At 36.5% G+C, this 16293-nt stretch overlaps 1 protein-coding gene across 8 annotated transcripts in view; it reads right to left on the bottom strand.

The window, feature by feature from the left end:
- The window catches only part of MAN2A1 (mannosidase alpha class 2A member 1), a 174528-nt gene that overhangs the window by 116818 nt on the left and 41417 nt on the right, over positions 1–16293 (bottom strand). For 7 of the 8 annotated variants that reach the window (XM_036280855.1, XM_036280853.1, XM_036280854.1 and 4 more), the window contains exon 4: positions 11225–11396. In XM_036280855.1, the coding sequence (XP_036136748.1) occupies positions 11225–11396 (172 nt within the window). Of the gene's footprint in view, positions 1–11224; positions 11397–14283; positions 14392–16293 lie in introns of all 8 variants that reach the window. The other variant, XM_036280859.1, reaches the window with a different exon arrangement.

Below are 16293 nucleotides of genomic sequence, written 5' to 3'. Positions count from 1 at the left end.
ATCATTTTTTCCGAGTATCACTTTTTTCCCTATGTGGATTCATCACACATCTGGAATTTGGTCACACACAGAAAGATAGACTCAAAGAGCTTTTTTCCTTAATGGGAAAATTGTTACAGATAAGTTAGCAGCAAACAATGCATCATTTAGTGAGCTTCAAAGAATCACAATTTCACATGAGAAAACGAGTTGAATTCATAATCACATATTTGGAGAAATATGAAATAATACAAGATGATGTACAGGGATTCATTCTTAAGTAAAAAATTTGTTAAATGGAAAATTCAAAAAGATGGAGGCTTCCAATGAATCAATAGCCTAAAGACATTTGCTTATCAGATAACCTGGTTCATGTGACTTTCATGGGGAGTATCTAACATGAGGGTAAAAATAAGATTTGTTTCAAAACCTCTCACACAGAGTAATTGGGGAATCTCACTAAATATTGTTGATGCCTGTCTTCAAGGATTCCTTTAAAGATTTAGTATGAGGGACAAATGACAAACCTTTGCTTCCTCACATCATTCCAGCCATAGCCCCCCCACCCCCTTCTTTCAGTTCACTGTCCATGCTCTTTCTGACTGGAAGTTTTTCCTCCCAAAGTGTGCTTTGGTGGCTCTCACGGATCTATAAATAGAGGACTTCCCTGGCTACCAGCATCCCATCCAAATCTCACTAAAATTATCTTTCATAAAATCCAAAACTTTTCTTTAATAGCATTTATCACATAATTTAATTTCACATTTGTATGTTTACTGCATTTTTCCCTCAATAGATACATGAGGGCGGGAATCACATCTGTTTTTCTCATCATTTAAGTCTGTGTTCCTATTAGTACAAAACTCTAATAGAGTATTGATAAGCTGAGGAAAAAATGAACAAAGAATATAAAGCAGATTATTTCAGAAATAATTGGCTCCTAGCAATAAAAAGAAATTTAACTTCACTCCTAAGGAAATGTAAATTAAAATTTCAACGAGATAACACTTTTTACTTATCAGATTGGATAGATCAAAAAGTTGCACAACAAACTATGTCAAAGATGTATAGAAATAGGTATTTTCACATATTGCTGTCAATAACTATCAAAATTTTATAATACACATGTACTTTTTATTCATGAAAAGTCAGAAAACATATAAAAGTGTAAAAACCAATAAAAGTACCATATACTCTATAAATACATTCTACGCATTCACAAAAGAATAGTCATGAAATTTTATTTATGAATATTTCTCATATTAGATGGTTCAATTAATAGTTTCTGTAAAGTTTTAATAAAGAGAGTATACATTTTAAATATTTCATTGTATAGTAAATATTTCTTCATCCTCTATTATTTTCCAAATAAATTAATAAAATGCTCATTCAAAATAAATCAGAAAATACATGAGGTTAAAAATAAGTCCATTCTTAGTATCTTGCTATAAATGCATAAGGGATTATTGTAAGTACAGTTTTTAACCAACTTACTTTACTTAACACTATACCATGTCCATCATTCCATGTTAATAAACAAGCATATACTATTATGTTCATGGTGTATTGCATTTTCTGAAGTATTTTTAATTGAGATATAACATGTAACATACACATGTGCAGTTAGACAAATTTTAACAATTGTTTATATCCCTGTAATCATTACCCAAAACAAGATATAGAATACATCCACTGACTAAGAGTTCCATCATACCCCTTTCTAATCAATTCCTACCTCACCCCCTCCCCAACAGAAATGACATTCTGATATTGTGATTTCTATCACAACAGATTAGTTTAGTAACTCTTAAGACTTCATAAAATGGAATCATACAATATTTACATTACAGTATCAGGTTTGTTTTGCTTAACGTGCGTTAGATTTATCTATATTACTGCGCGTTTCAGTAATTCATTATTTTTCTGAGGAGTAGTATTCCATTGAATGAATATGCCATAATTATTTTATCTATCATTTTGTTGGTGAACATTTGAACTGCCTCCAGTTTGAAGTTATAATGAAAAAGTCTGCTATGAGAATGTCTGTACAAGTCTTTTGTGAATGTTTTTATCTCTCTAGGAATGAGTGTCTCGGTCACATGATGTATTTTTAACTTTAGAAAACTTTTTGGTGGCTTTTCAGAAAGTGTCTCATTTTACATTCCCATCAGCAATATATGAGAACGCTGCACATTCTTGTCAACACTTGGTGTTGTCAGTCTTTTTTACTTTAGCCATTCTAAAGGATTTGAAATAGTATCATGCAGCATCTAAATTTACATCTCCCTGATGACCACACAATACCAGGCCCCTTCACACACACTCTTCCCCGCACTGTTGCAGCCTAATATACACTTCTTTCGGGTGTTTGAAATGTGCCACGCTCTCACTAATTGCTGGCCCATAATCACAAGTCTCCTTTCATAACCTGGAATTCCTTCCCCACCATCTGATACCCACTGCTTAACTGGCTAGTTCTAATCACCCTTCAGGTTTCGACTTGAATACCACCTGCTTCAGGAAGCCTTCCATGACCCCCCTTCTTTCTTCCATAGAAGTTATTGTGATACTGTGTTTAGTTACATGTCTTCCATGCTCTGCCCTGAGGGTTGGGACCGGGTCAGTCACTCATCTCCTGTATCCCTGGAGTCTAGCACAGTAAATATTTGTTGAATGAATGATAGAGTAAATAAGGGAAAGCTTCAGAGATAAGGTAATATCTCAGCTGAGTCTTGAAAAATGAGTAGGACTGAGTTTATCTAGTGTACAGAAGGAAAAAAATCTAAGTTGAACTCAGGGGAAAATTTATAAGCAGGATAAAGCATGTGCCTGAGGACAGCCATGTGGCTCAGCATGGCTAAAAGCAGAGTGCAAGGCAGGAAGTGACCAGAGGTGAGGGTGGACAAGTAAGGAGAAATCAGAGAAGAAAAGTCAGCATGTGGCAGGCAAAGGAGATTTTGTCTGCACCTTTCGACACTGAAGTGTCACTGAAGCATTTTGAAGCCAAGCGGCAAGGGCACACTCATATTAGAAACCTAACTCTGTTGGTGAAAGGGAGGACATCTAGAAATGGCACAGCTGCAAACAGGAAGACCAGGCGAAGGCAACAAGAGCAATGGGGATGGAGCTGAGGGTCACGTGCAGAGACACTAAAGGGGCTGAACTGGCAAGGGTTAGGAAGAGCCAAATGGCAGAGCGCACGGTGGTTAACAGCACTGTTTCTGGGGTAAGGCTGCCTGGCTCTGGTCCTCAGCCACTCTTGCTAGGTGGGGGACCTTAGGCGTGTTCCTTAACATTGCTGCTTCTGTTTCTTCAATAGTAGATGAGAATAATAAAGAATCTTAATTCATGGGAATGCTACAGGACTGACTGAATAAATACATATAAGTGCTTAGAACATGCCTAAAAACAGTATGTACTCCATAAAAGTTAGCTGCTATTATTATCATCAACTGGGGAAGGAGAATGAAATCAAGGTTGGAGCTATAGATCTGGAAGCAGCCTGAACACCTAGTAATGACAACCAGCATGGACAAGCACACATACTGATGAAGAACCAAAGAATGCTACCCCACAGGCCACAATGGGGACTTTCAGGATGAGCAGAGGAGAAAATCAGAGGGGATGAGAAAGGAATGCTCAGCAATGCAGGAAAAGAACCACAAAACAAAGAGCTCTGAGTCACAAAGACAAAAAAGCAAAGAATTTCAAGGAGAATGGAGTGGTCAGTGTCAATGATGCAAAGACATTCTCCCAGAGGACTGAGGAAGTATCCAATGGATGAGGCAGCTGGGAAGGTCTTCCTGGCTTTTGCCAGATTCCGTGATGCAAACAGAAGCCTGCAGTTGAAGTGAATGAGAACAGAGCTGCTCATTCAAGATGAACTGGTACTGGAGTGAATGGGATGGAACACATACCTTATAAAATAAATGTATAGCATTGCTTCAAGTATTAGAACTGAAGTTGTTTTAGACAGTGGTGCATTCCTTTGTGAAATGATATGTATCTTTAGGGTCTAGACTCATCCAAATCTGGAATTTTCCCTGAATATCAGAAAACACACTGTGACTTCTCATTGCTCTGTAAATTTTACAGCAGCCATTGGTCAAATACCATAAAATAGTACCTGTATAAAATGTGTAATAAATTAGTCTGTGGAAGAATTTCAGAGGTACATTTTTTTTTTTTAGTGAAACTCAAAATGCACATCAGTAAGTTTGGGCTTGTATTATTAAGAAAGTAACCTCAAACATTTCTTTGATTTTACTAAGCAAACAAAGACAGCGAAGAAATTGTGTAGAAGGTTCCCTTACATATAAACTCAGGAGAAAAGATGTAAGAGGTTGGTACAAAGATTAGAGAAAGACTTTGCATTCTAGGCAAAGCAGTGAAACCCAGCAATGAGGTGAAGATATAATACCCACACTAGCCCTGGCCAGTTTGGCTCAGCGGTTAGAGCGTCAGCCCATGGACCAGAGAGTCCTGGGTTCAGTTCCTGCTAATGACACATACCTCGGTTGCAATTTGTCCCCGGTCAAGGTTGGAGTCATGTGAGTGGCAGCCAGTCGATGTCTCTCTCTCTCACATCGATGTTTCTCTCTCTCTCTTCCTCCCTCACTCTCTCCTGCTCTGTCTGAAAATAAAGGCAAAAATGTCCTCGGGTGAGGATAAAATATATATATATGTGTGTGTATATATATATATATATATATATATTAAAAAAAGAAAACCCTATTAGCTGATGGTACCTTTCTTCCCAGTACATATTTGGAGCCTATTTCATACCAAAATGTCCACATGGAGAAACTGGCCATGATTTTGGCAAACACACGAACTGTTCTGGGTTCTAACAACTCAGTGGGCTTCTCCACTGAACACTGGTCTCATCAGCAGGAACAGATGCAATGTGAAAACTATTTCAATGCCCCTGAGCCCAGAGAGGAAAAAGAAATATGTAATACATCGGGAGCCAGGCAAAGGAAAGGCTAAGGCTAATGTTTCAGCTGCTTGCCTCTGAGTAAGAACACATTTTGATGTGTTTTTCACAAACATCATGCAGTATTTAACTGCATTTAGCCAAAAAATATCCAAATAGAAAGCCTAAAAAGTAAAAATAATGTTAACACACCAGTCATTTTCAAAATAAGACAAGCATGGACAAAAAATGTGCCGATTATTTAATGAAAGGCAGTTTCTTTTAAATCCATCGGATGTGTGTTACAGGCAGGCACCATGACTATAACTGATTAAATTAGTTTGAATCACAAAACAATGAAAAAGCTAGATGTTTGCATAGATCTCCCTTTAGTTAACTAGGTTTTCATTTTTGAAAGATTATAGAGCTGACTACTGCTGCCACAGAGGGAAGAATCAAACAAGTCATTGCTAGAACAGATTATGGGATCATTTGAGTTATGTTTCTGTTAAGTTCCCACAATCAATTGGTATTCTTCAGAGATAATAAAAGCTCACATGGAACGCTGTAGGAATTAACAGGTTCTGCTGTGCAACAGCTAGCTTGCAAATTTAGGTGCAGACATTTAATCCATAGACTCATCTAAGGAAAAACAAGCCATTGCATGAGCATTACACTAGTAGTCAAAAAAAATTCTATCAGTAATGCCACTTAGTACAAGCTCAGAATTTTAAATAATGGGAGCAAACCTATGTAGCTATTAAGTTTTTCCCCAAAACATACATTTAGGCAAGAAACACTAAGAATATTTAAGTAAGGAGGGGGAAATGCTATTATCTAGTTCCATAGATAAATGTAGCAAATGAACAAAAGTGAATGGTTATAGCTAGAAGGGAGGGAAATTTAGCAAAGCCTGACCAGAAACAAAAGTCATTGGCCCTAATGTGGCTATAAAACAATTTTTTCTTCAAGCAAAATAATATCATTAAGGATCAGGACTATACTTCAGAATATTCCCCACTGCCAAAATAAAAGCTCTCAAAAGGAGTTTGAATAAAACAATGGATTATGCACTAGATTCTAATTTGCATTCCCACCCCCAACATCTTACTGCCCTTTTCCCTTAATAGTGGATTGAATCACATAAAATTGCTGTTTTTTTACATCAAAAGTGGTCATATATCAGCAATTTCATATGGTCCAATGTAAGTCAAATGGCCAACAGATTAGAGAGAGAGAAACTTGTGTCCAGGTAGAATCAGGAGAAGGGGGCCATCCGCATACCATAAAATCAGTAGCATTTGTGACAGATACTATGCAGGTGAAACTAACTGAATTCAGCAAGTACTGGCCTAAACCCTCCTACATAAAAAATCCTCATGCAGCCCAAATAGTAAAAAGAGAAGAGCCAGGGATTCTGGCAACACCCCTAATCTGGAGGGCCAAGGGCCGAAGCAAAGCTGAATCTTGGGACAGACACTAAACATAGTCCCTATCCTTCGTCCTCAGGGTGTTTCGTGCGCCCCGCCCCAAGCCCTGACTGCTGGCAGAAGGCAGCACCCTAATAGGGCTGCACTGGGAGAGCCAGGCATGGCCTCACATTACTGAAAGCAGTAAGCAGCAAGCCGTTTCCTTCTCAGGTGGTGGACTCTTTCCTACAGTCAGAGAGGCAGCACCTTCAGACAGGCCGCAGCTCCTCCCTGGCTTACAGGCCACATGAAAGGAAGCTAGATGCAGAAAGCTAGCCAAAAGTGTCTCACTGGACAGACAGCAGACACTTCATGGGTCTCCCGATCTTCCCACAGCCCAGTTCCTCTCTTCCCCTCGGCCAGCCCTAGTCATAACCTGGGAATCTTTCCTGGCTGCTGGGTCCCTAACACTCATCTTCCAGAACCCAGCTCTCCAGCAAAGGATCTGAGGAATAATCAATCGGGTAGGTTTCTAGTTTGCAAGCAACACTAGCTGGTGCTGGAGGGGGAAGGTATGGGAGACTGTCCTGGACACGGAGCACTGAGGGCCGGCTAAAAGGCCAGGCTTAACAAAGGGCTGGAAGAAAACAAGAGGCCATGTGCTACGGGGACCTCAGGGACCATGCTATGGGACAGGAAGAGTCTTAACAAAAGCACTGGTGCTGTGAGAGATGACCTGCAACCTCCCCTCCATGTCTGTTTCCCTTCTTTCCATCTGTCCATCCTGTCTTCACTCTCTAAAGATTAAAACCCTGGAAAAATAATGTATTGATTAACTGAACTCAGGTTATAGCTGGCCTTTCTGGCCTGGGGCAGGAAGATGGAGGCCCAGATTTCAGTGAGAGACCATTTCCCAAAAGGAAATCGGGTGAAATAGATGTTGGCCAGCCAGTACTAATACTCATGGCAAGGAAACAAAGTATCTCATTAGAAAAGGAAGGGATTTCAGGACAGTTACACTCTCTGTTTTGGAACAAATTCCAAGTGTGGACACATCTGTTATAACTCAAGGATGAATAAAAAGGGGGAATATACTTGAACTTAAATACAACAATAAAAAGAACACAGAACTAAAGGGTAATAAAAAACACAGTTATAAACCAAGCATTTAAAGCCAGAAAAGAGCAGGCTCCATACCACAGAGAACTGAATCTGAGGGGAAAAAAACAGACAGAAAAAACCTCCCAAAAGCAGTGAATATAACAAATTAAAAATATACACATATGCAAAGAAGAGACTCAATACTCAATAACTGAATACTCAATACTCAATAAGTGAATTCTAAAATAAATGAATAAAAACAGTAATTAATTTGTAAGAGCAGAAAACATAAGCTGGAAAATGTTTGAACTGGTAGATGGAACACTTAATAAGTTATTTATGTCTACATATGTGGTAAAAATTTAGAATTTTATGGATAAAATTTTAAAAATCCTAAAAACATCTGAGTAGAAACAGGGGGAAAAGGTGATCTTCACTGAAACAGTATATAAGGAAACCTTTTTTAAGGTAGAAAATATAAAATCTATAGCTAAATTTTGCTATTAAAAGATGAAGACTTTCAGGATGACTTCAGAACTAAAAACAATATTTGGTGTCCAAAATGGCAAATAAAAGTTAAAGTAACAGGAGCTGCTGATGTTTATTAACAACTTAAAATGCTCATTTGTATTCATTCATTTGTATTTGAATACAAATAAAATATGTTCCAATATTACCCTCACTTGACAAATAAAGGAAATGAGGCACAGAGAGGTTAATTTCCCCAAAGTCATACAGTAGATGGGAGTTTCCCGGGATCTAAACCTATGCAGCCTGGCTCCAGTGCCCAGCTATTTGAACTACCACTCTAGATTGTCCTTCAAGTAAAAAGAGCAGCACAGCCTGGCCAGTTTGGCTCAGTGGTTAGAGTGTCCACCCATGGACTGAAGGGTCTCAGGTTCGACTGTGGTCAAGAGCATGTACCTAGGTTGCAGGTCTGATCCCCAGCCCATGCAGAAGGTAACCAACTGATGTCTCTCTTGCATCGATGTCTCTCTCTCTCTCTCTCTCTCTCTCTCTCTCTCTCTCTCTCTCCCCCTCTTTCCCTTCCACTCTCTCTAAAAAATCAATGGAAAAATATCCTCAGGTAAGGATTAAAAAAGGAGAGCACAGATCAGGCAAATCGAAACAATGAAAATAAAATTGTACAGTCCATACTCCCTGACTATAAAACATGAAAACTAGTTTTCAAATCTAAAGTATTACTGGGGGGAAAATTGCACTTGAAAACTAAAAATTATTCTCTTAACACAGTCAAATCAAGGAAAAAAATAATAAATACAGTTATATAACAATAATAAAAAATAACATAAAAATGTAAAAGGTAGTCAGTGCAGTGCTAAAAGGCAAATACAGAGACATACTGCTTATTAAAATAGATGAATTGGCCCATTTAGCATTAGTAAAAGTGGGTAGAAAGAATTAGTAAAAGATAAAAACAGAAAAGTCAAGAGTAAAAATCAGTAACATACAGTTTTTTAGGGTGAGAGGGGGTACAAAAAAAAAGTGAACGCTTTAGCCAATCTAATCAAGATGAAGAAAAATTCAGCTTCCCGAAAGTAATTTTCTAAAACTACGCATGGGATAAAATCTTACAATCTAAACACTTTGAGTAACATCTCTATAAAATTCTAATTTAAGAAAATATGAAGTATTATATGTACTTAAAGAGTAATGTAAGACCTAGACAGATAAAAAAATTTTTTAATCTTAAAACTCAGTCAAAGAATTACCTATAAAACAAACATCAGTTTCCATAGAGTTTATAGAACAGTTCTTAATATAAAAGTTTGCAAATGACTAGGTAGCTCAATTTAAACTAAGGATTCTGTTTGTTTGTGTGTGAGTGTGTAAGTGTATGAGTGTCCTGAGTGTGTGTGTGTGTGTGTGTGTGTGTGTATGTGCGAGAGAGAGAGAGAGAGAGAGAGAATCTAAATTGCTGCTAACATTTCCATTTAAAAATTCAAGATATTTTACATAAGATTTTGGAATTCCAGCTTGCCTTGAATAACTGGTTCCCGTGGCTGATATGATATGGCTGAAGTGAAGAGTGGCCAGCCCTCTTGGGTGGAGCAGTTACTCTTGGTTCATCCCAACACCCACAAAGCCCATAGCCTTCAGTTATGGCACCTTCCTGGCCAACCATATAAGCATTTTAAGTGTGCTATCAGGTAAAAAAGAAAAAAAGCTCTAATGGCTAATGATGGATAACCAGTTCTTCCCAAATTACCTTTAAATGTTTATGTCAATTTCCATCAAAATCCTTTTTCTAATAGGATAGGAAGAATGTACCAGATTAATTCTAAAGCTCTTGGGGAAAATTAAGTGGTCACTCATTAAAATAATTTTTCAATAAAGAGAGATAAGGAGAGATTTAAACTGTCAGTTAATGAGACATATCATAAAGCTGCAACAATTATAGTCAAACAGAAAAGTCTACAAAAGAGATCTGAAATTCCAGAAATCACTGCATATCTAAATACAATAAAGATGGCACTTCAAATCAGTAAAAAGGATGGGCTATTTAAATCTTCGGGAGGCAGCACAGCATGGACGGGAACAGCCTATAGTGCTGGACACGTTGGATTGAATAGACCAGTGCAGCACATCCCAGCAGGTGACCCTGGAAGACCAGTGAGTACCCTTATCTATAAAATGTAGACAGCCATTGTACCTACTTCGCAGAACTGTTGTGAGGACTATCAATTACCATTTGTAAAGTACTTAGAACAGGGACTAATACAGTAAGTGCTATATATGTGACAGAAAATATGTAAGAGAAAGCAATACAACATGCTCAAATAATCCTTAAACTCCAGGAAGCAGAGGGGAGAGGGATATGGTGAACAGAACCTCCCATCATACCACATTAAGAAAATAAACATCAGAGGAGGAAGTGGGGGAACGGGAAGAGATAAACCAAAGAACTTATGCATATAAGCATAACCAATGGACATAGACAACAATGCTGAAGGATGGGGGCCGGAACAGGAGGAGGGTGTCAATGGGGGAAAAAGGAGAAACCTCTGTAACAAAAATAAATTAATTAAATAATTTTTAAAAAAGAAAACAAACTTCAAGATTTTAAAAAGGGAATGGTAAAAAATAAAACTAGGGAAAAGAGGACTATTTATCTGATCTCTGGATGAGAGAATACCTTTTAAAATATGACAGGCAAAGTAAATATCAAGAAAACAGATTAATCAATTTGACTACATAAAAATGTGAAAAGCAATAAGAATTAAGAAAAGAAACACTTGAGGATAAATAAGGGTTGATATGTGTATGTGTGTATATGTATGTGTTTGAACATAATTACAAATTAGTAAGAAAAATTACATGATCAAGCAATTTATAATGCTTTGCCTATATATAATATGCAACATTATCACTCATAAAAAATGCAAATTAAAATTATATTTTCAACCATCAAATCAGTCAAGGTTTTAGAGAAAAAAAATATATTATTGGCAAACAGGCAGAGAAATTGGTACAGTACGATACAAAAGATTGAAGAACAAAGAATACACTGATACAGCCTTTCTGGGGGTCCCTTTGATTATATGCTTCAAAAAACCTTTAAAATATCAAGCCCCTTTAACCTAGTAATTCCATTTCCAGGATGAAATTGGAACATAAGGATTTCAATGGTAAAGTTTCAAGTCACTTTTTCAGAGATGAACCAGAATCAAGGGAAAAAATATATTTTAAGTTTCAAATATAGAGCTAAGAATTTTCACCATCTAAAAATTCAACACTTGTTTCACTATACACCTAATATTTAATATTACCAAATCTCAAAAAAAGTTTAAAAACAAACCTTTTAACAGCATCCTTCTTTTGAATATCTATGGCATCCCACCACTTTGAAAGGTAAGAGATCTCAGACCATATAAATTTCCTCCGTGAGTCTTCTTTCAGCTTGATGACCATGTTATTAAAAATATACTGAGTCATCTCTCTAAAGTATTCATCGAAAGTCTTCAACCAACCTAAATCAAGACACAAATATACAAATGTGTGGTTCATATGTCTGATTTCAACTCAGTCGTATTCCATTGTATTATCTTTGGATACCACTGGATGTTTCAGTTATATAAAGACATATATAATAATTTAACAAATGTTTTGAATTAATTAAATTACATTTGAATGCACGAGACTCAAAACATCATTAAAAATTAAATTATAAAAATACTCTGAAAACTGCACAAAGTCAGATACAAATGAGAAAAATGACCTAAGGCCAAAAAGCATTTGTTTATACTTAACAATTATAATATCTAATTATTTATTATTTATCTCTAGTTTAAGGAATTTTCTTATTTTAAAAATCTGAACGGTGTTAACAAGTTGGCATTACTATTCTCATAATATGGGATAAAATTTTCACCCTCTCATGGTACATCTAAAATTCTCTACCCATTCAGTAAGTTAGACTAAGAAAAAGAGCATCAGAAGTTAAAACTGTATCTAAAAGCCAGCAGCAGAGCAATAAGGTAATTACAACACTATTCTGAATATTAAAAAGTAGAATTCTTCAAAAATAAGCATTAATTCCCAAAGTCTGTTCATTATTACTTTTTCTGGTAACCCAAATTGGCACTAATCAAACAACAAATGTGTACACAGCTATGTCGAGTTTTCTGAAGAGAACTGTAAATGTCGATAACTTGCTTCTCTGACTTTTCCTGATACTTCTCAAATATCCAGAAAGTTTTATCTAAGGGCATGTGCAATATGAGTATAAAGAAACATTTTTAACAAGACCAATAGGTCCCAGCATAGCCCCACCTGGCAGAACACTAAAGCAGCATAATGAGTGACTGAGGCAAAAATGTACAGAGCCAACGAATTCCACCTACTGGCAAAGTGGACCCTCTGGAAAGCAACCTCTTACTTACGAAATCTTACAAGGAGGGGTGTGTCTGTACACCCAGGCTGACCTGCTCTATTTCCAAGCCTTAAACATGTGAGAAACTAAAATATAAGGGCCCCAACTATTTATTTTGTCTCTGATTAAGCTAATATTCAATGTTGACTATATTTGTTAGCAAAAAATAATAAAAACCTGCCAGGACAAAGAAGACAATAAATTTTGACAATGAAAATATGAGCTTCTGAAAAGGGCACTACTGCCACTGTGGGTGTAGTTCTCCCTTTTGCTTTAACTGAATTCTGTTCATTCATTCTATAGTAATTTGCTGAGCACCTACAAAGTTACAGAAGCCAAGGAAGAATACAGTGTAAAATCTTTATAGGACTTTCTTGACCTAGCTGGTTTGTCACCAAATAATGCTACCTCAATAATTCAACATTTCCATCTTTAAATTAAAAGCCTGTGCCTGATAAAACAAAAAACAACAAAAACCCTCAAATATTTCAGTGTGTTCAGATCTGAGTCTGGCATATAAAATAGCACTTGATAAATACTACCTGCTGTTATTATTATTAGCATAATTACCACCATAAGTCTTTAATTGCTCCATCCTCATCTCCACAACCAAAGCAGGTAAAAAACTAAAAAATATTTCTAACATATGATTTTGAAAAGCATACAATTTATTTAAAGCATTTATATAAGATGCTTCACATCTTAAATATAGTGGTTGCCCAAAATTATGATTTGCATAGAATTCATTCTATGCCCTTTATGGGCTGAATTGTGTCCTCTCAAAATTCATAGGATAAAGTCCTCACTCCCAGTACCTCAGAATGTGACTGTATTTAGAGGTGCCTAAGGTAAAATGAGGTCATATGAGTGGAGACACACAGAGGGTAGACCATATGAAGGCACTGGGGGAAGAAGGCCATCTACAAGCCAAGACAAGAGGCTCTCAGAAGAAACTAACACTGCCGACACCTTGATTTTGGACTTCTAGCCTCCAGAAATGTTAGGAAATAAGTTTCAGTTAGCTAAGCCTTCTAGTCGGTGTAGTACTTTGCGAATGGCTGCTCCAGCAAACTAATACAGCACTAGAAAAAATTAGCGTTATTACTGTCCCAAAAATAAAAATCACAATGTGGGGAGAATTTATTTTACCAAATGGTAATATTTAATATACATCTTCCTCCATATTGCAAGACTGAGCCAAAAGCAAATGTATGTAGGTCACATCTAGTTCTGTACCATGTTATTATCAGAATTAATTTTTTAAATATCACACATACCTTTCACCTAAATGTTAACAAAGGTCAAAATTAACCCTTATTTATCTGGTTACCAATCCAATTAAAGAAAAGGACTATGAACATAGTCCCTGGAGGAATGCCTCTAAAATGAATTTAGTAAGAAAATTCTAGCATAAAAGGCAAATTTAGAATAGCCTCTATAAAGATTAATAAGTAAAAGGTCTTTTTAAAGTGCAATTACTTATTTTCATCAGTTATACTTTGTTACAAACTAACACCATTTCAAAGAATAGTTTATCACAAGAGTTTTCATAAAAGAATCACAGTGACTGATTAATCCACTTTGCCTTCAATACTTCATTTGCCCTTCAAGAATCATGCAGAAAATATGCCAAGGATATTTAAGTGAGCCAAAATACAAGCTCAGAGGTGTCAACTTAAAAGCCTTTCATAAAACTCATCTATAATAGAGACTAATACCACAACAATATAGCACAATTAATGAAGAATGAACTGAAAGATAGCCTCTTACAGCTTTCAATATTGAGTAATATAACAGTGAATTAGTTTTTATTGCTCTTATACAATAGAGTAATCAAGTATTCCCTTTTACACGGAATTGTCACTTTCTTTTGCTAAATTATGGTAAAACTACAATTGTATATTATCATGAGCCCAATCAGAAAGATAGTATTTTATAAAAAGTTCTATGGGATACATTTTTGTGACATAACATTATATTCTTACCTCTAGATTTAATCATCTTAGGACACAGAAGTTACAAACTGATTTACTTAAGTGGTCAATTCACAGCCGTTTTCTTTCCCTTGACTGCTCGTAGAAATTGAACCAGGGCTGAAACAGCATTAATGGTACCTTTCCATTTAGTCTTTTGCACTCTAACAACATTAGCACCCATAAAACAGCTAATTGTTATTTTTAAATAAATGGGGAAATACTTAAAACAAAGAGCATATAATTAGAAGCTCTATAAAGCAGACATAATTCCAAATTTAATATTATTTTATCACAAAACTATAATTCTAAAATATAAAACTAATAAACTTGAAAATTATATTGCTTATTGTTAATGTGCATAAACAAACAGCTATTAATTGTTCACTGAAAAAACACAATTTTTAAATAATTTTGGACTCATGGTCTAGCTTCAAAGTCTAGAAACTTCGTGGAGATCCAATCCTCTTAAGGAACACTTAGTTTTATTTGGTTCATGAGCATACACAATATCACCCTTAGGACGTAGACAAGAGCACCCCACCCTGAGTTCTGGACTCTCAGGGGATCTCCTGATTAGTCCTCTGAAAACATCTTTTTCCACATGATAAATCCACAGAGCAAAGAACGTGCCTATCTAGAGCATGCCCTGCCCTGCCCTGCCCTGCCCTGCCCTGCCCTGCCCTGCCCTGCCCTGCTCTTATGAGTACCAGGGTCCATAAATCTGTATCCAAACAGCCCCAAGCCAGCTTCTAGAGCCTCCCATCAGGGCAGTCAACCTTGAAGGTAGTAAGCTCCAAAGCCTGAGTAGTGGCCATGGGCTGCCATTTGTAGGGGTGTGAAGAGTGCTGGTATGTCTGCAAGAAGGACCCTCTGGTTTACGAGAGGACCAGATCTAGGAGGAGAGGGTGTGGGCTGCCCCACTGGCTGACTCCCCCCACACCACCACATTCCAATGAGGAAATGGAGCCCCAGCAATCTAAACCCACACTTGGCTATCAGGTCACTGAGCTAATTCCCAAGGCAGGTGGAAAGGACCTATTTTATTTAGAAACGTATTAGTTTGGTTTATAACATTTAAATGTTTAGACATAGGGTCTAAGGGCCTCCATGTACTTTTTGCCCCAGGTCCTGTAAATATTAGATACAGGCCTGGAAACACTCCAACCCAAACTTCAAACTAGTCAGTTCTCATGAGTCTAACACTGGTACAAACCCTACAACAGCAAGAGTTCAATAAGCACTTGATAAATGAATGATGACGTATGGCCAAAAGGACTGCAGGTACATGGACTATAAATGCAAATTTATTCCTACAACTAGAAGTGAAACCAAAAGTAAAAGATGATCATACACTACTAGCTCTAATATGTTCACTGTCTGTTCTGATGCGAACCTAATAATCTTTGATCAATATATTTATGTTTCTACTTAATATCTGAAAAGGCTCTGTCAACCCTAAAGTGATTTAAAACACACATCTCGAAAAAGGCATGTCCTCAAATCATTATTACACTGTTAGGGTATTAACTACTACAATAATGATTTTTTAATGAGTACATTAATTTCACTCAAAAGTTAAATAGGTACCCACTATTAAAAATATTTTGAGTCAAAACTAATTATGTGTAAGCAAACATTTAAAAATACAACTTAAGCTTCAAGTTATTTCCATTTTAATGTAATATTCTCAAATTTAAAAACAAATACAACTAGGGCTCATTAAAAAATAAATCTTCTTAACTTTAGTAATTATGTTATTCTCTATCAAGAGGTTTCTTCCATCACTTGTCAAATCCTTCAATATTTGGCTGCAACATCCAATCTTACACTTAAGGGGTCACATACGACCTTAATTGGTATTGCCATGACTCACATATGCTGCTGATTAATTTTAGTTCCAACATTTCTATTATAAATTAAGCTTGTCTCCCACTCCCCCACTAATAAACTGTGAAAGAGTTTTAATTAATGTTCTGTTCTGGTTTATTCATTCAAACACAAACCAGGCATCTAATAAGG

The sequence above is a fragment of the Molossus molossus genome, unplaced genomic scaffold, assembly GCF_014108415.1.
Source record: "Molossus molossus isolate mMolMol1 unplaced genomic scaffold, mMolMol1.p scaffold_m16_p_3, whole genome shotgun sequence".
In the NCBI taxonomy this organism is placed as follows: domain Eukaryota; kingdom Metazoa; phylum Chordata; class Mammalia; order Chiroptera; family Molossidae; genus Molossus; species Molossus molossus.
Note: the sequence above shows the minus strand (reverse complement) of the source record. Positions and strands in the feature narration are given on the sequence as shown.